At 43.7% G+C, this 25607-nt stretch overlaps 1 protein-coding gene across 2 annotated transcripts in view; it reads left to right on the top strand.

The window, feature by feature from the left end:
* Positions 1-21011, top strand: part of ARPC4 (actin related protein 2/3 complex subunit 4) — a 32572-nt gene extending 11561 nt beyond the window's left edge. For both annotated transcript variants that reach the window (XM_073591984.1, XM_073591983.1), the window contains exons 2-6: positions 185-303; positions 6770-6881; positions 9659-9754; positions 16030-16200; positions 20062-21011. In XM_073591984.1, the coding sequence (XP_073448085.1) occupies positions 185-303; positions 6770-6881; positions 9659-9754; positions 16030-16200; positions 20062-20067 (504 nt within the window). In that variant the 3' untranslated portion in view covers positions 20068-21011. The remainder of the gene's footprint in view (positions 1-184; positions 304-6769; positions 6882-9658; positions 9755-16029; positions 16201-20061) is intronic.
* Positions 21012-25607: the final 4596 nt, after the last annotated feature.

Genomic DNA, 25607 nt, shown 5'->3' with positions numbered 1-25607 from the left:
TTTCAGCGTGAAGCAGATCGTTTGGACTTGCTAGATCTTGCGTGTGTTTTATTTTTGGGCTAATGCCAGACCTTTCTTGTGTATTGGTGTATGAGAGTTTTCTAGGCTCTTTCTGTGTATTACTGAAATTTGCTGTTCGTACAAACATAATGTGTGTTTTTTTTTTTTTTGTTTTTTTTTTCAGTCTGCCACATTGCGCCCGTACCTCAACACAGTCCGCGCCACCTTACAGGCGGCGATGTGTCTGGAAAACTTCTCTTCGCAGGTGGTGGAAAGACATAACAAGCCAGAAGTGGAAGTAAGGTAAGATCCTTTATCAGGCTATGACTCTATGAAATAAATCCCATATAGAATTACTGGAATATTTCACCTTGGCAGATTATAAATGTTTGGGGGTCATTCTGTGTAATTTCCAACACTGCAACTTGTAGTTCCACACCCACTACACAACCAGTGACTGGAGTCATCGCACTACCGCTGGGCAAAAAGCATTGCAGCTGTAGCAAAATCTGTTTATTTTAGTCTCCGTTATATATAATCCACTGACACCTAGATACATCAAGATTCTCACATGCGCTTCTTGGCATAGTAATTTATGCGGCACACCTTTTGATAGTCGAGAAGGAGCCTTAAAGGAGAAGTTCGCCTTTTGTAACATGTTACACCCATAGTCAGAATGTAAGATTTTACTTAAGGCTCCTGTCTGTACCCACATGCTTTTGGGAGATTTCAGATGTGTTTTTGCAAAATTTAGAGAGAAAAGGCTTCCGTCTTGCCACTCTACCCCATAGGCCAGACATGAAGAATACCGGAAATTGTTGTCACATGTATCACACAGCCAGTACTTGCCAGATATTACTGCAGCTCCTTTAATGTCTCTGTAGGCCTCTTGGCAGCTTCTCTGACCAGTTTTCTTCTTGTCTTTTCATCAATGTTGGAGGGACTTCCAGTTCTTGTTAATGTCACTGTTGTGCCATATTTTCTCCACTTGACGATGACTGTCTTCATTGTGTTCCATGGTATATCTAATGCCTTGGAAATTCTTTTGTACCCTTCTCCTGACTGATACCTTTTAACTATGACATCCCTCTGCTGCTTTGGAAGTTCTCTGCGGACCATGGCTTTTGCTGTAGGATGCGACTAAGAAAATGTCAGGAAAGACCTACTAGAACAGCTGAACTTTTATTTGGGGTCAATCAGAGGCACTTTAAATGATGGCAGGTGTGTACTGACTCCTATTTAATATGAGTTTGAATGTGATTGCTTAACCCTCCTGGCGGTAATCCAGAGTGTGGCTCGGGGTTAAATTTCAGTACCATTAGCGGTAACCCCGAGCCACACTCAGGATTGCATTGCAGAATCCTGGTCCAGTTTACTTACCTTGTCACCAGGATCCTGCAATGTCCCCCGCCGGATCCTCCGCCCTATGTACTGTGTGCCGGGCTCCGTTCTCTGCGAGTGTCGCAACGCATGGGGCAGAGCTCGGTGGCAAATTTAAAAAGTACAAAATACATAACACATACAGTACACTGTAATCTTACAGATTGCATTACTGTATCAAATCATTTCACCTTCCTTTTGCCCCTAATGCTTTGTCCAATGCCCTGCATGCACATTTATATTATATATACTGTTCTTTCTGCCTGGAAACTGGAGATTGTCCATGGCAACCAAAAAGTGTCCTTTTACATCAAAAGTGGTTTTAGACCATCTAGAAAACAGCGATAATAAATTAGAACACTTGCGGAATTGAGCGATAGTGCTTTGTGGTTAATTAATTTTATTATTATTATATATTTTTTTTTTATAGTTATTTATTATATTATAATTTATGATTTTGTGTTTCAAACTTTTATCATATCCGAGATGTCTAGGTAGACTCTTGTTTGGACAGATATAAGTGAGTTATTACTAAGAATTACAGGCCTACGATATAGAACGCCAAATTTCTGTGCATAATAATTGTACCGCTTTGAGATTCAAAAATCTGACATAACCATACCGCCAGGGAGGTTAATTCTGAACACAACTAAATCCCCAGTTATAGGAGGGTGTGCATACTTATGCAACCACATTATTTTAGTTTTTTTACTTCTCACTGCCTAAAAGATTTCAGTTTGTTGTTCAACTGAGTTGTACAGTTTATAGGTCACATTAAAGGTGGAAAATGTTCTGAAATGATTTCTCTTTGTCTCATTTTTTTACATAACAGAAACCTAACATTTTATCGGGGGTGTGTGGACTTTTTATATCCATTGTGAAAAATCAATCGCCCGCGCTAAAGATACTAATTAGTAATTAGGCCTGCCGCTGCTGTACATGACATAATACAAACCATGGAAAAAAGGGTATGAGTACCACAGCGCTGACAGCCTGAATAAATACAATAAAGTGCAACTGTAGTGCATACAAAATTAAGTGCAAAATTAATTTAAAAAAAAAAACAAATATATCAAGCATGTAGCCAGTGAAAACAAATCTGTATAAACTTCTTGTTGGAAGGTTCCTATCACAGCTGCTGCTGTGATAGAAATAGTGCAAATCAATATTAAGCATGTGACCAGTGAAAGTCCAAAAAAGACATGCACGTAAACATATAGCAGTTCTCTGTTAATAAGTTCCTTTCAAAAGTGCTGCTGTGCTAAAAAAAAATATGCTGTAAACCGCCCCCCTTATGGTTGATCTCACCAGATCCAATGGACCCCCAAGCAGTACTGCGCTGCGGGTCAAGTAGGCTTAGTATGGTGAGCGGGGTGATGAAAATGCCAACTCCTGGGTGCGATCCTTCCTGGGGTGTTTTCAGGCACAAACATATTGAGAAATAGCCCGCATAGTAAAGTACGTCTTGTTTCATTTATTAAAATCAATCTTTACAGCGTTCCAGTCATAAAATCAATCTTTGAGGGCAGATGAACATCAATTACCAGTCCATTAATCAATAGGTTCTCTCACAACTTAACTGTAATTGAACGGGCATCGGACGTGATGTCACCGCGGTGCCGCAAGCTGCATCTGGTCTTTGGTAACGCCCTTTGGGAAGGGAGAAACGCAGCGTCAGACGCAGCTTACGGCACCGCAGTGACATCACGGCCGATGCCCGTTCATTTTTTTTTTTTTCTTTCTTTTCTTTTTCTTATTTCTTTTACTTTTTTTTTTTTTTTTTTTTTTTTTTTACACTGCCCTTTAAAAAAAAAAAAAAAAAAAAAGTCCCTTTTATTCCAATTACAAGGAATGTAAACATCCCTTGTAAAAGGAAAAAAGCATGACAGGACCTTTTTAACCACTTCAGCCCCGGAAGATTTTACGCCCTTCCTGACCAGAGCACTTTTTACAATTTGACACTTCATTGCTTTAACTGACAATTGCTCGGTCATGCAATGCTGTGCCCAAACAAAATTTCCATCTTTTTTTTCCCCCACAAATAGAGCTTTCTTTTGGTGGTATTTGATCACTTCTGCATTTTTTTAATTTTTTGTGCTATAAACCAAAAAAAGAGCGAAAACTGGAAAAAAAAACAAAACATTTTTTTACTTTTTGCTATAACATGCCCAAAAAATTTAAAAAAAAACAAATTTCTTTATCAGTTTAGGCCAATATATATTCTACATATTTTTGGTAAAAAAAAAAAACGCAATAAGCGTATATTGATTGGTTTGCGCAAAAGTTATAGTGTCTACAAACTATGGGAAAGTTTTATGGCATTTTTATTATTATTTTTTTATATACTAGTAATAGCGGTGATCTGCGACTTTTAGCGGTACTGCGACAGACAGATCGGACACTTTTAACACGTTTTTGGGACCATTGACATTTATACAGCGATCAGTGCTATAAATATGCACTGATTACTGTGTAAATGTCACTGGCAGGGAAGGGGTTAACACTAGGGGGCGATCAAGGGGTTAAATGTGTGTTCCCTCAGTGTGTTCTAACTGTATGGGGATAGGACTGACTAGGGGAGGAGACATATCATTGTTCCTACTTACTAGGAACAAACGATATGTCTCCTCTCCCTGACAACACAGGGATTTGTGTGTTTACACACACACAAATCCCTGTGCTTGACTCTCATGCACACGATCACGTGTTGCCGGCGGTAATCGCCGGCCACACGCATCAGGTCCCCCGCTGTGCAGCGGGCGCGCGCCCTCTGGCGGCTCTCAAAGGGAACCCCGTATATGTACGGTATTTCGTGCAGCGGTGCCATTGTGCCGCGGTAAATGTGCGTTAGCCGATCGGAAACCGGTTAATGTGAGATCTGGGGTCAAAAAGACCTCAGATCTCACATTTAGACTTAAATGCAATGTTATGGAGCTGAGTGGGCGCCATCTTTCCCTCACTCAGCATCCAGCCTCAGAGGGGAGAGGACCCAATCACCTCCGCCACTACCAACGGCTCCGGTAAGCCGCGGAGACGACCGGAGTGTGGCGGGGGAGGCCCTCTCCCGCCCCCGTTTTATAAGTGGTCTCGCAGCGAATGCGCCGCAGAGACCACTTTTATCTGCAAGCCAGCCGCCTGCTGTGGAGAAAAATACCAGGGTTATGACATTTATCTGCTGCCATAGTTGTGCGTAATGTCAAAGTACCGACGTATATCCACGGTGGGTGGGTGGTCGGCTAGTGGTTAAGCAGTGGGTGACATTGTGCACTACAGCAATGTCTGTATGAAAAACAGAAGACCTGAGCAGACATGCTCTATAGAAGTACACAGATGTCATTGTTTGGTTCGGAGTGTCATTTTAACCTGTAGAAGGTGCAGTGGGGCTATAGTGGTCTAGAAGTAGTGGTCCTCCACCTCCAGTCCTCAAGTCCCCCCAGCGGGCCATGTTTTCAGGTTTTCCTTTACTTTGCACAGCTGCTTTCAATCTATATCAATGACATGGTATTGATGAGAGCCATTTTATCTAAGGGAAGTTCCCAAAACATGGCCTGTTGGGGGTACTTGAGGACTAAGGTTGAGAATTGCTGGTGTAGAGGACTTTTAATTCTACACTTAAGAGGTTCCTGTTTTCTGAAAATGAAGGAGCCAGAAATGATCAGACTGGTAACCATGGGAACAGTGTGAGCTAAATTCCGTTACTGGGGAGACCTGGTACTTCCTTTTTGGTATAAGGAAGTAGATGGCTTTTAAGGTTCTTATAGGAGATAATAATATACAGCGGTCTTTATGCTTAGCCTGGTATCCTAACATTTCTTATGGTATATTTGAACACCCCAAGTTTTTGAAGAATTCCAGGCGTAGTAAAATTTTTACACAGTTACATTAGTCCAACTTGTAACTACTATACACAACCTGGCTGATGCCCCTGGAAGCTGAAAATCACTGTAATAGGCACCGCTATTCCAGCTATCACCACTTGCTGAGTGGCCGAATCTGGTGCATTGTGGACACAGGAAGTCAGCTGCTCAACATGGAGCGGAGAGCATGACATCACTGCTTGTCTTTCCTCCTCGTCCAATCAGAGAGCGGTTTGCATTCATTCAGAAAATGCAAAGCATTCTCTGAATGGTGCATGTGATGAGCGGCCGCCATTCAGAAGAATGCTTTGCAGTGATCTCCACTCTCTTTCTTCCAGGTCCTGTGCTGTCTGTCCAGCCTGATGCATTGTGAACATAGGAGACCTCCCGTGTTCACAAGGCACCAGGCTGGCCAATCAGTACAGGACATGGAAGCAAGTGAAGATCAGTGGTGTAGCAATGTCTATACAGTGATTTCCAGCTTCCAGGGGCTTAGGCCAGGTATGGTGTATATACATAGTTACACTAGTCCTGCTTGGATCAGTGTAACTATGTAAAAATATTCATACCTGAAATTCTTAAAGGAGTTGTAAAGGCATAAGGTTTTTTTTATCTTCATGCATTCTATGCATTAAGATAGAAAAAAAAAAACTGTGTGTAGCAACATCTCCAGCACCCCCTTAATTACTTATCTGAGCCCCATCTCTCTCTCCATCGATGTTCGCAGGTGTCTTAGCTCTGAGGGACTCTCCTCCTGATGATTGGTTGAGACACAGCAGTGGCGCCACTGGCTCTCATGGCTTTCCATCAAAGTCAGTTAGCCAATCAGGGGAGAGAGGGGGCAGGGCCGGATCGGGGCTTGGTGTCTGAATGGACACAGGGAGCTGTGACTTGGCTCCGGTGCCCCCCTAGCAAGCTCCTTGCTGTGGGGGCACTCGACAGGAGGGATGGGCCAGGAGAGCCGAAGAGGGACCCGAGAAGAGGAGGATCTGGGCTGCTTTGTGCAAAACCAACTGCACAGAGGAGGTAAGTGTAACATGTTTGTTATTAAAAAAAAAAGAAAGACTTTACAATCACTTTAAATGCAGCTCTGGTACTCACTTCAGACATGGAGCCACAGAAGAAAAGTTCCAAGATTTGAACTGCATGGAAGATCGCATTGTGGTCCTGGTAGGAATGGGATAAAAGTCGGAGGAAGCCGCTGTCATAGCATTTAGTAAATCTTCAAGAGATTATCCACAGTCCTGTTCTGGTGCAGAAATGGAGGTGGCCCAATACAAGGCAAATTAACAGGTTCAGGAAGGAGGGTGCCATTGGTGGCGAGTCCTTTATTCTGACTGGCAAAGCTGGCGAGGTGCCTGTATTACATAACTGTAGCTTTCTGCGATGACTGTGCTAGATGACTTTTCATCAAGAGCTGAATGTAGACCACTTAGTCTCTGTGCCAGCAGACTTGTAGGGGAGGATTGTATGTGATGTAGGAGCTTTCTGTGAAGCTGTTTTGGTAATGAATCCTTTTCTCTGGGTTTCAGGAGTAGTAAAGAACTGCTTTTACAGCCGGTGGTCATAAGCAGAAATGAAAAGGAGAAAGTGCTGATTGAGGGATCCATTAATTCTGTGCGCGTCAGCATCGCTGTGAAACAGGTGAGCTACTGCAAATGTGACCTGACAGTACAGTTTGTGATTGTCTGGTATCATGTGACTGTGTTACTTTATTTAAAGGATAGTTCACCTTATGTAAAAAAAAAAAAAATAATTTTTTTTACTGCAAAAATAATGATTATTTAATTTTAATTTTACATTGCATCCTGTAAAGCATTGCACCCACAGTCAGCAGAGAGATTGCGGGTGCAATGCCAGGATCCTGCAGACTCTCAGTACCCTTTGATACAGGCAGGAAGTTACTGAAGTGCAGAAAGAATCTATGAACTACAAGAGCGCCAACCAGCGCCCTCGAGGTTTATTGACGACTACAAACCATCTTCTGCAATGACTGACCGTACTTGTAGTCTGCTTATTCACCGGAAACTGGGTGTAAAATGTACCTAAAGGCGAACTTATTCTTTAAAGTAACTCTGCCACTTTAATATTAAAACACAGGCACCTAGGTATCTTCAATGGCTATAATAATTCATGGGTGTTCAACCTGTGGCCCTCTACTGTTGCAAAACTACAAGTCCCATCATGCTTCTGCTTTTGGGAGTCATGCTTTTTACGGTCAGCCTTGCAATGCCTTATGGGGCTATGAATGCCTCATAGTTTCGCAACAGCTGGAGGGCCACAGGTTGAGCACCCATGCTTGTAATTGTTCCCTGTACACCAGATTGCCAGGCCATACCGACAGGCAAAGCTCACTTTTGGATGGTGTTGGAGCTTGTCTACTCCCTCTTGCCTACTGCACTTCTATTGGCCATGCACTGCACTGGGTTGCCTCACTGGCCCGGATTTGGCCATTTATAATGGTCCAGCATTTGGGTTTAGTTGGGATAATAAAAGCTCTTCTTATCGTTTATTCTATTAGAGCCATGCTGTCAGACACACGCTCATTTTGAATATTCGGGACAAGTTGGGAGTGTCTCTGGAAAAGGCATCTCCTAACCTCATGTACTCACCTTACCAGTATTTCCTCCCAGCTCCTTGCTTTGTGCTATGAACAGCATTGTTTGCGACCCGGAAAATGTACTTTCCCTGGTCATGTGCCAGTGCATGGTCCTAATGCTTGGCAGGGACTATGGGCAAGGTGACAGTGTCGCTTTTGAAAAAAATAAATGCCTACAACTTAAATCCGGCCATAGACAGAGCGATTTTCTTTCTTGCAGGAAAGTCAATTTCTCTGTTCCCCATTAACACTGTGTTGATGGGGGAATCCCTCCCGTGGAGCCATTGTGTTCTCCATATGGGGGAAGCTGTCCTCGTTGGGAGAACACAGTGATTATAATCGCTTATAAAATCCAACTGGCTGGCTGTACCCAAGCTGAGGGATCAGCCTGCCCATACATGGTTTGAATCTTGGCCGTTCTCTGCTGAACTGGCTGAGATTCAGACTCTGTAGTCACATCACTTACCTGTAATGAAGGATGTCTGATGTTGAGCAGGCAGCTGGGTCTAAGGCTCCATTTACATCTAGGCATCCCGGATCTCGGGGGGCAGAATCGCCGTGGTCCCGAATTGCAGGATGCCCTTGCGATCCCGGTCACTTCCAATTGCACCCCAATCACGGCACGATTTTGCTGTGGTTTGTCGGGCGAAAGTCGCAGTAAAAAGACATGCAAACAGAATCTCGGTATGCCTGTCGCCTAAAAGAAGTTCCGAAACACCTTTTGGCAGACAGGCTTACCTCAGTTCTGTTTGTGCCATTTTACCACGATTGTCACTTGACGAATCGTGGCAAAATCATGCCATGATGGGGATGCCATTGTAAGTGACGGGGATCGCAAGGGCATCCTGCGATTTGGGATCGTTGGCAGAATCGTGGTGATTCTGCCCGCGATCCGGGGCACCTATATGTGAATGAAGCCTTTTAGAAATCTTCCATGCAGGGATGCCCCGTCCGCTTCCTTTCTCTGAACTTCCTGCTCTGCAGTGGTTTACCGGGATTGTCAGGCAGAGCAGCAGGTCAGATGGTCAGACAGGGACATGCTGCCTCCCTTCTCCATCTCCTCCTCCTCCTCCTCCTTCTCCTCCTCCTCCTCCTCCTCCTTCTTCTCCTCCTCCTCCTCCTCCTCCACCACCACTGAGGAATGTTCTTTCATTGATTAAACTTCTTGTAACATGGTCTTTGGATGCAAGGAAAGTCTTATCAGTCACAAGATTCTCTGATTGAATAAGGTGGGGATCATGATATGATTGCTCCACCTCTCCGCTTCGTCCAATTTGAGAATTAAGAAAATGCAAAGTGCTCTCTCAGGATGGCGCTTGTGCCGGGCAAGTGACCTCCTGTGTTATACTATGTGAATGGGGAACTTGTAACAAAATAGGCTATAAAAGTGGAAATCTGCTTTAGCTCTCGTTCACACTGAACATGGCTTTGAAATCGTGCGAGTTCATCTGAACTCGCACGATTTCAAAGCCGAATTTTAGTCAGACTTCGGGGGCGACTTGAAAGACATCTTTGCGGGTTTCATGCACAGATGTCTTGAAATCACCCCTGAAGTCGCCAAAAGTAGAGCAGGAACTACTTCCTGGGAAGCTCCTATTGCCGGAAATAGGCTCCGATTTGAAATGCGATTTGACCAGGTCAAATCGCGCCAATTGAACGGGGGGCTGAAGGTTATTTTGTGCAAGGAGTGAGCACAAATACATCTTCCAGATGTTCTAAATGTTAACTGTAGTGATTTCACAGTTGCTAAACAATCTGTTCTGACCATTAAAAACTTCATCTGCAGATTGTACTTGAAATGTTAATTGTTTTGTTTGTACAGGCTGATGAAATTGAAAAGATTTTATGCCATAAATTCATGCGTTTCATGATGATGAGGGCAGAAAACTTCTTCATCCTGCGTAGAAAACCTGTAGAGGTAAGAACATGTCTGATTGCTGGTCATGTACATTAAGGTATCATTGTTTTAATGAAAGAATCCAAAATCAATTGCAATAAACAGGCAGTTTGACCAATAAACAGCAAAAATTCAGATTTAACCGATCTTTACTTTGAGTCAAGGGTTGCTTTTTGATGGAAAGGTCTCTTGGAATATCCTGTGATTGATTGTTTTCTTATGTGGTCTGCATAAGGATTAGTGTTCCAGTTTTTTTGTCTTCTGTTCACCAGATAGTGGGACTCCGCAGTGGCTCTGTATTTGGGGTTAGATGAAGCTTTCAGAAGATATTTGTTTGGTGGTTTAGGTAATTCTCTAGCAAAAAAAATGCTGATTTTTACTTTTTACTAAAATGTAAGAAATGTACAAATTGCCTTGGACTTCAAATGGTTAAACCACGGACAAAATGCTTATTCAGGCAAATTACCTTCCCTAATCTATGTAAGCTGCTCTCCCCCCCACCAAAAAACATTAATAGGTTCAAAAGCTTGCAGAATGTTCCTAAATCGGGCCCTAAGGGGACCTGTCATGGCATAAGTGGATATAGTAGTAACGGTTATTGTATAGGCAACCAGAGCATTGTGTGCATCCTCATCCTCAGGATGAATAAAGAGCTGTTTTGAGCATCTTTTAGCCCCTTCTTGCTGTTGCATCAGAACTTTAGAAATGTTGAAATGTAGTCAGGGAGAGTTATAGCTGTTTGACTTGGGCACAGACTGCAGCTTTTGCTTTAGGCCCCTTTCACACATGCGGACCGTATGTCCGTATTTCATCCATCCGTTTTCGGATGAAATACGGACATACATGCATCCCTATGGTATAGCGGGTGTCAGCGGATGTACATCCGCTAACACCCGATGTTGTCCGCCTCCGCTCTCGTCCGATTCTGCGGACGGAAGAAAATCTTATTTTTCTATCCGTCTGCAGAGCGGATCGGAGGAACACGGACAGACGGTCCGTGTTCCTCCGATCCCCCATAGGGGAGAGCGGAGATCTGACAGGTCCCTGCACAGTGTGCGGGTCCCGCCCTGTCATCTGCCTGCTCAGCTGGGGAAAACTGAGCGATCCCCGCTGAGCAGCGGATAAACACGGGGCGGATCAACACGGATCCGTCCCGTGTGAAAGGGGCCTAGGGATCCTGGATGCAAGATGATTAATTTGGAAGAAACCAAATGCACAGGTGGGCATCTTTCTGCTTTAATGAAATCAGCATAATTCAGTACAAAAAAAATATTTGCTTTTCTACTGACCCAGCTGCTTCCTGTTTAATTCCAAAAACATGGTGAGGTTAAGGCTGGTTAAAGCTGAACTCCAGGCAAACTGCTAAATACATATAGTATGTGCTAAATATATATGTATATCTGATTTGTATTTCAGACCATCCAGTCTTGAGATCTACATATCCCTGTTGCACAGTCCTGTCTAATAGGACAGAAGATATGTTTTTTGTTTTGTTTGTTTTTGTGCTACAAAGTAATTTACAGGACTTGGCCCTTTGCCAGCCTGTGATTGGACAGTGAAAGAGAAGCGGCAAACTGTCACTCTATTCTCTGCTCCTATCAGCATGTGCATTCAGGTACTTTGTACTGCTTGAATTAAGAAAAATAATAATTTAGGGATGTTATTAAAGTGGGTCTCCATGCAAAATTATAATTTTAATGAAATAAACCCCTTGCTTGCCTTACACAACATATAAATCTGCTACTACTATTAGTCCTATAATTTCCTGTATTTACCTGTTGATTCTGTGAGTGGCCCCCAGCTCTCTCCCTTCCTGTGAGTGGCCCCCAGCTCTCTCCCTTCCTGTGAGGTGGCCCCCAGCTCTCTCCCTTCCTGTGAGGTGGCCCCCAGCTCTCTCCCTTCCTGTGAGGTGGCCCCCAGCTCTCTCCCTTCCTGTGAGGTGGCCCCCAGCTCTCTCCCTTCCTGTGAGGTGGCCCCCAGCTCTCTCCCTTCCTGTGAGGTGGCCCCCAGCTCTCTCCCTTCCTGTGAGGTGGCCCCCAGCTCTCTCCCTTCCTGTGAGGTGGCCCCCAGCTCTCTCCCTTCCTGTGAGGTGGCCCCCAGCTCTCTCCCTTCCTGTGAGGTGGCCCCCAGCTCTCTCCCTTCCTGTGAGGTGGCCCCCAGCTCTCTCCCTTCCTGTGAGTTGGCCCCCAGCTCTCTCCCTTCCTGTGAGGTGGCCCCCAGCTCTCTCCCTTCCTGTGAGTGGTCCCCAGCTCTCTCCCTTCCTGTGAGTTGGCCCCCAGCTCTCTCCCTTCCTGTGAGTTGGCCCCCAGCTCTCTCCCTTCCTGTGAGTTGGCCCCCAGCTCTCTCCCTTCCTGTGAGTTGGCCCCCAGCTCTCTCCCTTCCTGTGAGTGGTCCCCAGCTCTCTCCCTTCCTGTGAGTTGGCCCCCAGCTCTCTCCCTTCCTGTGAGTTGGCCCCCAGCTCTCTCCCTTCCTGTGAGTTGGCCCCCAGCTCTCTCCCTTCCTGTGAGTTGGCCCCCAGCTCTCTCCCTTCCTGTGAGTTGGTCCCCAGCTCTCTCCCTTCCTGTGAGTTGGTCCCCAGCTCTCTCCCTTCCTGTGAGTTGGTCCCCAGCTCTCTCCCTTCCTGTGAGTTGGTCCCCAGCTCTCTCCCTTCCTGTGAGTTGGCCCCCAGCTCTCTCCCTTCCTGTGAGTTGGCCCCCAGCTCTCTCCCTTCCTGTGAGTTGGCCCCCAGCTCTCTCCCTTCCTGTGAGTTGGCCCCCAGCTCTCTCCCTTCCTGTGAGTTGGCCCCCAGCTCTCTCCCTTCCTGTGAGTTGGCCCCCAGCTCTCTCCCTTCCTGTGAGTTGGCCCCCAGCTTTCTCCCTTCCTGTGAGTTGGCCCCCAGCTCTCTCCCTTCCTGTGAGTTGGCCCCCAGCTCTCTCCCTTCCTGTGAGTTGGCCCCCAGCTCTCTCCCTTCCTGTGAGTTGGCCCCCAGCTCTCTCCCTTCCTGTGAGTTGGCCCCCAGCTCTCTCCCTTCCTGTGAGTTGGCCCCCAGCTCTCTCCCTTCCTGTGAGTTGGCCCCCAGCTCTCTCCCTTCCTGTGAGTTGGCCCCCAGCTCAACAGCACTATGCTGCCGCTCCCAAATTTGCAGCATTGTTGGCCTTTTGATTTGTGCCCCCCCCCACCACCACTCATCTTTCTGGTGACGTCATCACAATGCTGGCACCCGCATTGCTGGGAGTAGGAGAGAGCTGAAAGGTTGGTGAGGTAGGAGATCTCCATGAAGGGCAGGAAACTTATGTTATCTGCGGTCATATGACCACCATAGATGGATTCAAAAAAAGGTATGTAGAAGCGCTGTTTAAATAAACGGGGGGCTAATCATACAGGACTGCATTATATGTGTGTTGGTGGTAGGCTTCCTTTATACTTTAATGACTTTTTTTTTATATCTGCTTGGAGTTCAGCTTTAGGGCTTGTTCACACCAGAACACAGTGTGAGAAACCTGTGTTTTGTCCGCACTTCCCACCCCGCGTTCATAACACACTGGATGTGTGATCTACTGCAGGTGTCAGTATATTCCTAACAATACCCCAAAGTGCAGTGCATTTGTCTGTGCCAGATCGCATGGTACCGCAACAGCATGCCATCTGGTGCAGTGCATTTTTGAATATTTTTTTGTGCAATTTCAGCCCATTGGAACGAATAGGCTGAAAATCGCACCACACTGAGGTGCACAGGAAAGCGGGCCGCATTCCTGTGCAATTTAGGTGTAAATCGGCCCTTAAATTTGTGAAGATCTGTAGGACATAATGATCACAGCTGCATTTTGGTGCCTTTGTGTGCTGATTAGACATCAGTGCAGTGACTCCAGTCTGTGCTATTGTGCTTTACTAATCTACGCACACCTACGTGATACTGATCTGGCAGATAAAATTCCACGGCTGTTACCACCCCCATTTACTGCAATTACATAACAGATTGTTCTGTAACCTTATACTGTTTGCTTAAAACCTGAAGCTTTGTATGAGGAAGTGGAATATGATTAAATTTTTGATGATAATTGCACAAACATTTAATGGTATGTGTGACACATTCATGGTACTATTTTTGTTCCCTTCATTGTGTCTGTGTGATCAAGTAATGTATTATAACCACTTGACCTCTGGAAGATTTACCCCCCACCCCCCTCCCTTCATGACCAGGCCATTTTTGCGATGCGTCAGTGCGATACTTTAACTGACAATTGCGCGGTCATGCAACACTGTACCCAAATTTTGTGTCTCCCCCCCCCCCCCCCAACATATTAGAGCTGCACAATTAATCGTTAAAAGATCGAGATCACGATTCAACCACCACTCAGGATCTTAATACAGCATTTCCTTGATTCAGTGCAGAGAGTTCTCTGCTCACTGCTGACAGCTGTAAAAAAAAAAAAAAATAACAGGCAGCCTGACATCACATCATTGCTCAGGCAGAGATGAAGAGAAACATTGTAACATTTACTTCTTTTAGATCAAAGGGATGAACTTCCCTGTAAATGAGATCAATGAGATCAGTTGAACCAGACTAATAAAATCGGATGACGGATCGTCCATTTTTTTTTTTTTTTGTGTGTGTGGTTTTTTATTTATTTATTTATTTTTTTGCATACTACTCGCATATCAAAAATGAAGAGTTTACTAAAGTTACGAAAATTCTCGTACGACAAAATAAAAAATCGGAAGTGATGTCATGTGTCGTAGTGCATTTGTATTGTGTTTTCGAACGACAACTGTACTGATTAAACGAAAATCGTACGATCTGGTATCATACGAAAAAAAATTTCGTGCTTGTCCCATCAGATAATATCGGATGAACTGACGTGATCAACTCTCAAAAGCTCTGTACCAACGATCCATTTATCATATGAGCACGTTGAAAGCGGTATTTTTCATCCGATTTTCGGATCATATGTACAGGCCATAAGGCTGCATTCACACTGCAGCATTTTGAATTGGGCGCAGATTTGCCACGGATCTGCCCATGATTTAACAGCGCTGAGTTGTGAATGACAAAATACGGGACTTGCACACGCTATGCCATTCATTTGAATGACACCTAAAATCGCGACGCGGGTCTGCCACGTGATAAAATGTGCTGCAGTCGCAGCAACCCACATTGCGGGACGCATGTCGCCCAAAAATAGTTCAGGAGCTACTTTGGGGCCACATGCGTCCTGCAATGCAGGTTGCCGCGATTGCAGCACGTTTTATCGTGTGACACCGACACGATTTGAGGTGTCATTCGAATGCGAGTCCTGCGTCTTGTCATTCACACCTCTGCGTGGGCAGATCTGCGGCAAATCTGCCCGCGATTCAAAACGCTGTAGTGTGAATGCAGCCTTAGCCCTTTTCTGACACTTGTTGCTTACAAGTTAAAACCTTTTTTTCTGCTAGAAAATTACTTAGAACCCCCAAATAAATATATATATATATATATATATATATATATAAAATATAATTTTTTTTTTTAGCAGAGACCCTAGACAATAAAATGCCAGTTGTTGCAGTATTTTATGTTGCACTGTATTTGCGCAGCGGTCTTTCAAACACAATTTTTTTGGAAAATGCATTTTAATTTATTTAAAAAAAAAAAAAAAAAAAAACAGGAAAGTTAGCCCCATTTTTTCTATAATGTGAAAGATGTTATGCTGCGAGAATCGTGATCTTTTTTCTAAGCAAAAAATCGTAATTCTCATTTTAGATAGAATCGTGCAGCTCTACCACAAAGAGAGCTTTCTTTTGGTGGTATTTGATCACATCTGCGGTTTTTGGTTTTTTTTGCACTATAAACAAAAAAGACCATTAATTCTGAAAAAAAAAGATTTTTTTTTTTTTACTGTCTGCTATAAAACATTTCCAATAAAAAAAATATAGTTTCTAAAGGAATTACAAAAAAAAAAAAAATTAATTTCCTCATAAATTTAGGCCAATATGTATTATATTACATATTTTTGGTTAAATAAAAGTCACAATAAGCATATATTGATTGATTTACATGAACATTATAGCGTCTAAAAACGATGGCGCAGTTCTTACTGACCCCTAATGATCTGTCATTCGGTCGGGCACTGGCAATACCTTATTCAGAATGTTCAGGGATCTGGTAGGGGGGTAATAATCCTTCATATTTGTTGTATTCCTGAGAAGTGTTTTGCAGTATCATTGATTTAAGGAAATGCCTTTGATACGTGGGAGTAATTAGCGCTGGGAACGTGGCATCAGATCAGATGGCTGCCGCTCGTTTAATGAGAACAATTTTTTTTTTTTTGGGTTTCCAGGGATACGACATCAGCTTCCTGATCACAAACTTCCACACGGAGCAAATGTACAAACACAAGCTGGTGGACTTTGTCATTCATTTTATGGAGGAGATCGACAAGGAGATCAGCGAAATGAAGCTGTCAGTCAATGCCAGAGCTCGTATCGTAGCCGAGGAATTCCTAAAGAATGTAAGCAAGTTTTGATTTGAATCGTGTGGGCCGGGGGAATGGGTGGCCTGTACTAATGATGGGCCCCATGTTGTGCTGCTCCAGGCTGGTAAAGAAATGTGAATCTTGGCACGGTCTGCCACTCTCAAGCTGTAAACAAGTAGCCTGAGCCCTCCACGCTGAATGCGGCTTTGAAATCATGCGACTGCATCATGCAGACATGTCTATGCAAGTCCCACCCGAAACTGTGAAAAGTAGTGCAGGAACTACTTTTTCAAATCAATACTGCACCGCACAGTCTGCGTCGCACCACTTTGAACAGTGCCATTGCCGAAAATGGGGTGCGACTTGTCATGCAATTTGACCTGTTCGATCGCATGACAATTTGTTCCAATGTGAACGAGGGCTTATTCTGTTTTTTTTAATTCTTAGGGGTCTGTTTATAAAAAAATTAAATTGCTGAACGAATATTATTATTATTATTATTTTTATTATTATTATTATACGGGATTTCTATAGCGCCAACAGTTTATGCAGCACTTTACAACGTTAGAGCAAACAGGACAGTTACAATACAGTTTAACACAGGAGAAATCAGAGGGCCCTGCTCGTTAGGGCTTACAATGTATTGGAATATCTCAAGCATTTGCCCAGCTGTCACAAATTCCTTATTTTGCCCATTATGTTTATTTCCTATGATCATCAGCTTCACCCAGTGGCCATGTTGTGGTATTTTTTTTTTCCTGAAATATGTCAATTGGGAAAACACTCCATTTTGGCCACTAGACGGAGTCGTCAATCATAGGAATGTATTAGGCAAAATATTAGAATATTCAGGACAGCTGAGCTAATGCTTGAGACATTGGCACAGTATTTTTATTTATTTTTTTATAAATTGACCCCTAAAGTCTATGCAAATCCGAGCAATTATTTTCTTCTATTTGCCCCTTAATGGTCAGTTAAAGTGGTTCTAAAGGTAGGTTTTTTTTTTTTTACTTAATGCATTTTGTGCATAAAGGTAAAAAAAAAAAAACACTTCTGTGTGCAGCTCCACCCTGACCCCGATCTCGATCCAGCGATGTGCATGAGAGCAGCTGCTCTCTCCCTCCTTAACTCGGAGACGGCAGCCATTGGCTCAGTCACAGCCAGCGAGGAGATGGCAAGGGGCGGGGCCGAGCTGCATTCTCTGTGTCAATAGACACACAGAGCATGGCTCAGAAACGAGCTTGCACGAGTGCCCCCTTTACAAGCGACTTGCTATAGGGGCACTCATCTGGGGGAAGAGAAGCCAGGAGCTCCGGTAGGGTACCCCAGAAATGAGGCTGAGCCAGCTGCCAGGCATCTGGGTGAATGCCACCTGTAAAGTTGGGATCAGTCCAGAGCCTGGACTCTGCTGAGTGAGGTCTTTAGCCCACTGTCAACTGAAAATGGGTCACAGCAGTGCAGGACGATCTGCACTCCATTGAAGGAGTACAACCAAAAAAGCTTTGGCCATGCTTCTCCTTTAATAAAACAAATAAATGTGTTTTGTTAATTCCAAACAAAAAAAAAAACATCTTGATCCTGCATGAGTTTGTACCTTCCTGTGCCACATTGAAATTTTAAAGTATAAGTTTACTTATAGGAAATAAATTATAAATGCACATTTTTTTGGTGGTAAACATTGTGCATTTGTTTGCATGTGCATTTATTTATTGTTTTGGAGCCTGTGTAAAGAATTGCACCAGTCATCAGCAGATTGCCATGCAGGTCTCCAGCAGAGCCAGTGAATCTGCTTTTCCATACATCCCGTACGGATAAGCAGATGCAATCTGACAGGAAGTTTGAATGAACTACCATGGCTCACCACAATGCATTGGTAGTTCATTGAAAACTACAAGCCGACAGTCGCTAAGGCTGCTTTGCCTTGTAGTTTTTCATGCACAGAGCCCTGTTAATCAGTGATGCAGCTGGGTGGGCAGAGCCCCACTCAGCCACGTTTTTTTTTAAAATTGTGACAGCTAGTGAGGAGGGAGAAGAAGCCCGCTTGCTGTCACAGCAGGGATTGGGTAGGTGCGAGGGACGTGCCCTGAATATCGGTGTAACATGTTACGAAAGGTGTACGTCTCCTTTTAAGGAGTGTTAGTAGCTTTGCCCAGTTCACCTATGAACTATAGAACACCTCCCACCTGTGTTATGGAAAAGGAGAGATGTCACCCATGAAAGAATGTGTGTTACTGGCATGATCACTAGGTTTAATTTAAAGGTGAAAAAGAATGAATGCAGCCACCACATCCCAAGGATTGGTAAGCTGCAATCTGCTGCATTTTTGTTATTGGGTTTAGATACTTTTAACCCTTTCCCGCCCGTGCTGTAGGCGAAAGACCGCTACAGCATGGGCTTGCTTTGCTGGGAGGGCGTCCATGGACATCCCCTCGTGATTGCGCTGCCCGTGTGCCCTGTAATCGCTGAGTCCTTCGCACTCAGCTGATCACAGATTGGCGTAAAGGGCCACAGCAGCCCTTTACTACGTGATCAGCTGTGTCCAATGACAGCTGATCACAGATGTAAACACAAGCTGGTTATCGGCTTCCCTTTCCTCGCGCTGACAGCATGAGGAGAGGAGATCCGATACCTGGCTTGAGTGTAAGGGACGTCTACACTGATAATCAGGGCACTGATCATCAGTGTAGTCCCATCAATTCCACCTATCGGTGCACATCAGCGAAGGTGAAAAATAACTTATTTACAAAATTTTATAACACACTGACATTTTTTTTTTCATTTCCAAATTTTCAGTCTTTTTTTCCGTTTGTTTAGCAACAAATAAAAAACCCCAGTGGTGATTAAATACCACTAAAAGAATGTTCTATTTGTATGAAATGTCACTCCAATGTGAATGCCTGAGTGCTTTCACACTGGAGCAGTGCGCAGGCAGGACGTCAAAAAAAGTCTATGAAAAAAAAAAATAAGTCTATGCATCTATGAGCAGTGTATGCACCGTTCCTAAAGCGCCCCTGCCCATTGAAATCAATGGGCAGCGCTGCAGCGACGATTTGCGGGCGCTAGCGGGGGTTAAAAGCACCCTGCTAGCAGCCGAAAAGCGGCGCTAAAACAACGGTAAAGCGCCGCTAAACATAGCAGCACTTTACCGTCGATGCCCCCAACGCCCCAGTGTGAAAGGGCTCTAAGTATTGTGAAAAAAACATTGAAATCTAAGCTCTTCCCTATTAGTTTCTGTTACACTAGAATCTTAGCAGCTTGCCAGTCCTCTGATGGTAACACACAGCAGTCATTCCTGAGCTGTTGGAAATCCACTAAAACCCAACTTTAGAGTCTTTGTTGAGATCTTTGAGATGGAATAATTTCACAATTTCACGTATCTCGAGGCCACTTGGTGCTAGGAACCCCAAATTTGGTGTGCAAACCCAGTGGAACTAGCACTACAACATATCCAAAGCTTGGGGTTCCTAGCACCAAGTGGCCCCGAGATACGGGGCCCCAAATTCGGTTCGGAAAATGTCAAGCACTTTTCTGCAGCAGAGAATGACATTTTCCGAACCGACTTTGGGGCCCCATATCTCTGGGCCACTTGGTGCTAAGAACCCCAGCATTGGTTATGTTTTAGTACTAGATCCACTGGGTTTGCATACTAAATTTGGGGTTCCTAGAACCAAGTGGCCCCGGGATACGGGGCCCCAAAGTCAGTTCGGAAAATGTCATTCTCTGTTGCAGAAAAGTGCTTGACTCGAGTATAAGCCGAGGGGGGCATTTTCAGCACAAAAAAATGTGCTGAAAAACTCGGCTTATACTCGAGTATATATGGTACTTATTTGCCATTGTTGGCAGTATAGAGAACATTATAGTTTTTTACTAACGACCTGTTTTGTTTTATTTTTTCAGTTTTAATAACTGTGTCTGGACGGCGGATGTGACTCCCTCATTTTTGCTCCTGGATCTCTGCATTGCTGCCCCTCAGGGGCGGGGAATTAAAGGGCCGAGGGAGGGGGCTTGCATTTAGGTGCAGAGTAAAGGAAATCGGTGAATGTCTGTCAAACCTCAGGGGGAAAATGTACACGGCATTTACTTTCATTCCAAATTCCCCCACAGGATGGGACAGAATATTTTTATTGTTATTTTGAGAGAGAAAAAAAATGTGCTTGTCTCAATCTGTAATCTTCCTTTTTTATTTTTAATATTGCTTTATTTTTTTTTTTTTTTTCTTTATCGCAGTCTTTACAGAGAAGGTCATTTAAAGTGATTTTCAGTAAGTGCCCACAGCTGGAACCTTCAGTCACATTGAAGGGGCTCCTCTCGAGTGCATTATCAGCTCTTGCTGCTTCCCCCCCCTCAACAACCCGCTCAGTGATTATTATTTTTTTTTTTATAAACTCGGCCAAGGATCAAACTCGAAATACACAGCCTGGTGCATGTATTATTGGCAGCGGGCCCATCTTCTTACTCCTTGACAGGTCCATTAGCGAGAGCACGACCGTTTTTACTTACAAGACTGCCAGAGGTACTGTATTTAAAGGTGTATATTCTACCAGCGGTCTCTACAGGGTGGCCTCCCTCCCAGCTCATTCAGAGGAGAGATCTCGGGACCGCTGTGCTTGTCGCAGGTCAGAACACACCTTCATATTTCACTCCGGACTTTTGCCAAATCATGCGGTTTTTCTCTGAAAAAGTAATTGCAAATTTTCAGAGAGTTTTTTTTTTTGTTTTGTTGTCTCCCCCCTACGTTATGAAAATTGGGAATCTGGAAAAAAAAATCTATATAACCTCTATCTTCTGCTTTTTTTGCACTTAATGTAGATTTTTCTTATTCAAAAATAAAGCCTTTTTGTCCTGTCTCCTATTACTGCAAGTCTGTTTATTTAAAGGGACGCTCCTTTTGAAAGGTAAACATTGGCATAAACAAACTGTCTAGATTCAAGATTTGTGTGTATTCTTAATTCTTGGTGTATTTTTTTCTAGATCTGTGTAGGAATTCAGTGTGAAACAACCCTTATGCCCTGTATACACGATCGGACATTCCGACAACAAAATCCATCGGATTTTTTTCCGACGGATGTTGTCTCAAACTTGTCTTGCATACACACGGTCACACAAAGTTGGTTGGAAATTCCGAACGTCAAGAACGCGGTGACGTACAACACGTACGACGAGCCGAGAAAAAAGAAGTTCAATAGCCAGTGCTGCTCTTCTGCTTGATTCTGAGCATGCGTGGAACTTTGTGCATCGGAATTTAGGCAAATGGATTTTGTCGTCGGAAAATTTTAGAGCCAGCTCTCAAACTTTGTGTGTCAGAAATTCTGATGGAAAAAGTCTGATGGATCCTGCACACGGTCGGAATTTCTGACAACAAACTCCGGACGCACATTTTCTGTCGGAAAGTCCGATCGTGTGTACAGGGCATAATACTGTGCCCATTGTGCAGGCCTTTCCTGTAATAAAGACCGCTCGCTGCTCTCTCTCCTTGTACAGGGATTTCCTCTCACTTCCTGTTTTTGGCAATGGGACAGGAAGTGAAGGGAAATCTCTGCAATGGAATACAGATGGCGGGAAAAAAAGTCTTACAGGGGTTATTACCCTCCCTCCCTTACTCTATCCAAAATTTAAAAAAAGTTTTTTACCTATAGTTCTACGTTAAGTTTAAAATGGCTGACAGCTAATTGAATGAGGTTATTGATTATCATTTAGATAGAATGAGATTTTCCTGTTTGATTAAATATATCACATATGCAGCTGAAGTGTCAACTTTCTTTGTAATTGTTTACCAGCACATCATAAATGGGCATCCACACATACAAAGACTTTCTACTGGGCAATAACAGGTAGGAAGGCATCCGTCTGACCATGCTCAACTTTTACAAGAAAAGTTAAGATTTGCATATAATTTTAGCTGCCCAAATCTCTGGATCTCCTTACCCTGTTGACCTACAAATTTCATAGATGGTAACCACTGCCTATGCAGTTTTATTTTTGACCATGCTAGACTAGGGAAAGACTTATCTTAAGCAACATGTTAATGATTTGCTACCCTACTTGGCAAAAATAATATGGACTCCTCTCCAGATTTTTGGGTTAAAGGTCTTTAAGCGGAATGGAAAGCTCAGTTCATTTGCACCCTCCACTGCCACATTTGGCACTTTTTTTTTGGGGGGGGGGGGGGGGGGGGGCACGTGGTTTTGACAGGCACCCGTTCCCACTTCCAGCTCAGACCTCCATGGCGAACTGAGCCGGGGATGTTCACCCCCAAGACACACCCCACACCCCCAGGACCAATCACATGTTGCAGCACGACCCCCGCACCTGCAGTAGGAAACTGGCTGTGAAGCCGCAAAGGCCTGGGGGTAATCCATAACAAATCATTTTAGCTTTACTCCAACTTGTTGAGAATAAAACGTAGAAGCAGAGGATGGAGTCAGAGTCCAGGATATGGGTTGGCAGGGCTGTGGATGAACATTTATTTTTTGTCCTTCTTGTTCTTTATCAACAATAGGCTGCATGGGAAGATTATGGCAAAAGCTAAAAAAATGTTTTCCAGTTATGAAAGTTTTCTTAGAATGATGTCTTAAAGTTTAGTATAAAATTATAGTGTATCGGAACCAAAAAACATAAATACAGTGGAACCTCGGATTACGAGCATAATCCGTTCCAGGAGTATGCTCGTAATCCAAAGTACTCGCATATCAAAGCGAGTTTTCCCATTAAAGTCAATGGAAATGAAAATAATTTGTTCCGCATTGACTTCAATGGGATGCAATACCGCATGCGGCCAGAGGCGGGGGGCGCCGGAGAGCCTCGGAAACGGCCGAAAAGGCCCGAGCACACTTCGGCTGACCTCGCAAACCTTGGCAAGACTCCGTTCATGAGCCTTTCCGAGGTTTGCTGAGGTCAGCCGAACTGTCCTCTGGCCTTTCCGTGCATTTCCGAACGCCAACGATCGCCACTGTTCGGCTCCAGCGCCCCCCACCTCAGGCCAAATGCACCAGTGATGTTTTTCATGAAACCAATATTAATATGTTATTATATGCCATGCCGCTGTTGTATTTTTATTTATTTTAGGTAAATCAACCTTTATATTCCTTTACCACCCCGCTCCCATCTTAATTGTGGGCATGTGAAGCCCACTCGTATCTTCTTCCTGGATAAGGTGCTGTTGGATACCCAGCATATGCACCTCCGATCTCGCGCACAAGGTGTGGCGCATGCATTGTAGTGCAGGATGCCATAGCAATGGTGGTGTCAGAGGAAGTTTCCGCCTGTTGCTATGGCAACCTGTCACTCAAGACTATACCCTGGAAGCAAGATGGCACTTATCGCCGCCTTTGCGTCATTTCCTGTTTGGAAATAACATGAAGCTACCAGGCGGCGATGCCCACTGACTCCTGGGAATGATGACGCACATCTCCCAGGAGCCAGTGGAAATTACGTACCTCGCTGCAGTGAGATGAACAAGAGGAAGAAAGATTAGCCCTTGGAAACCAGGTAAATGGAGCGAAAAAAAAAAAAAACCTCCAATGCTTTTTTTAAGTGCTGCAATAAAGCGAATGATGATAACATAAAAATGTGGGTGGAACTCCGCTTTCAGCATAGCTATAGTGTTTTCTGAGAAAGCATTAATAGTTCACCAACTGTCTGGAGTAGCTGTTTAATAAAAATGAAATTTTATTTTATTTTTTTTTTAAGGGGTATGATACCCTCAAACCATAAAATTAACTCAAATCAGAGTACCACTATTCTCAATGGCTGGTTGTACTGATGACAATTAAAAAAAAAAAAAAAACAGCCTGTCCGTATTTTGTTTGTTTTTTACGATCACCGCCAGCAGATAGCTCAGCAGGAACACAGTCAGTGCTGTTGGGGCAATCGAGCTATTTTCTTTCCTTCAATCCCTGGTCCAGCCTTAAGATGCTCTTTTATACCCAATCATGTTACTGGCCTGTTGCAAAATGTTCTTCCAGCTCTTCCTTGTTAGTGCCACTTACTTTGCTGGCTTTTTGCTGCCCTGCCCCAATTTTATTGAGATGTGATAATGCAGTAAATTTCAATTTATTTTATTTTTTTTCATAAAATGGTACATTTTCTCAGTTTAAACGTCAGATATGTTTTCTATTTTTTTTTTCTTTTGTGAATAAAATATGGGATTTGCAAATCATTGCATTTCTGTTTTTAATGTAGATTTTACAGTGTCCCAACTTTTTTGGAATTGGGGGCTGTGCAGTTCATATTTTTGGATGGAACTGCCCTAAGCCCCGGTTCACACTGAATGCGGCTTTGAAATTGCGCTACTTCACCGTGATTTCAAAGACATCTGTGCAACTTCATGCGCTGATGTCCAGGGTTGCCAACCTCCCACCTCATTTTTTTTTACTGACAAAACATGGAAAATTTACTGGCAGAGCACTTTTTTTTTTTTTTTTTACTGGCGACCTGAGAAATGACAGAACTCCTATTGAAAACTAGCACAGTCAATATTTGAAAAGTATAAATGTGATACGGAAACACTGACAATACCTAGAACAAAGTAATTTGCTTGATTTACACTTAAAAAGTCAACACTGCATGAAATTATTAGCCCCTGATATTTACTGGCAGTTGTAAAAAAAAAATCACTGATTTTTACAAACTGTTAGTAAATTTACTGGTGGTTGGCAACCCTGCTGATGTTTATGCAAGTCGCACATGAAATCGCCAAAAATAGTGCAGGAACATTTTTCAAAATCAGTGCAAGTTGGAGTCACAATAGGCACAAATAGGGTGTGACTTGTCATGCGATTTTAAACTGTCAAATCATATGACAAGTCGCAGCGGTGTGAACAGAGCCTAAAGTGCTATTAGTATAATAAGATTGATACCATCAAACCATAAAATTACCCCAAATGGGAGCACCACTAAGAAAATGTTTTAAATACATTTCATATTCAAAAAATATACAGATATTGTATTACAAAACACATCACTATACCATGGCACAGTGGTGTAGTGGGTAGCACTCTCGCCCAGCAGTAAAAATCCCAACCACGACACTACCTGCCTGGAGTTTGCATGTTCTCCTGTGCCTGCGTGGGTTTCCTCCGGGTACTCCGGTTTCCTCCCACACTACAAAGACATGCTGGTAGGTTAATTGGATTCTGTCTAAATTGGCCCTAGTATATGAATGTGAGTTAGGGACCTTAGATTGTAAGCTCCTTGAGGGTAGGGACCCATGTGAATGTACAATGTATATGTAAAGTGCTTCGTAAATTGACGGCGCTATATAAGTACCTTTAATAATAATTACTAGGCCAGTGGCTATAGCAATGGGAAGGCTCACACAGAAACCAGCAGGATGAATGCACAAGTAAATTCCTTTGGCAGGTGATGGGGGTTTAGCTGAGGCACGGAATCTAAGCACTAACCGATCTTCACCAGAGCTCCTGATGGTGGAGATGAGTTTTACG

Source organism: Aquarana catesbeiana, linkage group LG07 (assembly GCF_042186555.1).
Source record: "Aquarana catesbeiana isolate 2022-GZ linkage group LG07, ASM4218655v1, whole genome shotgun sequence".
Taxonomy (NCBI): Eukaryota; Metazoa; Chordata; class Amphibia; order Anura; family Ranidae; genus Aquarana; species Aquarana catesbeiana.
Note: the sequence above shows the minus strand (reverse complement) of the source record. Positions and strands in the feature narration are given on the sequence as shown.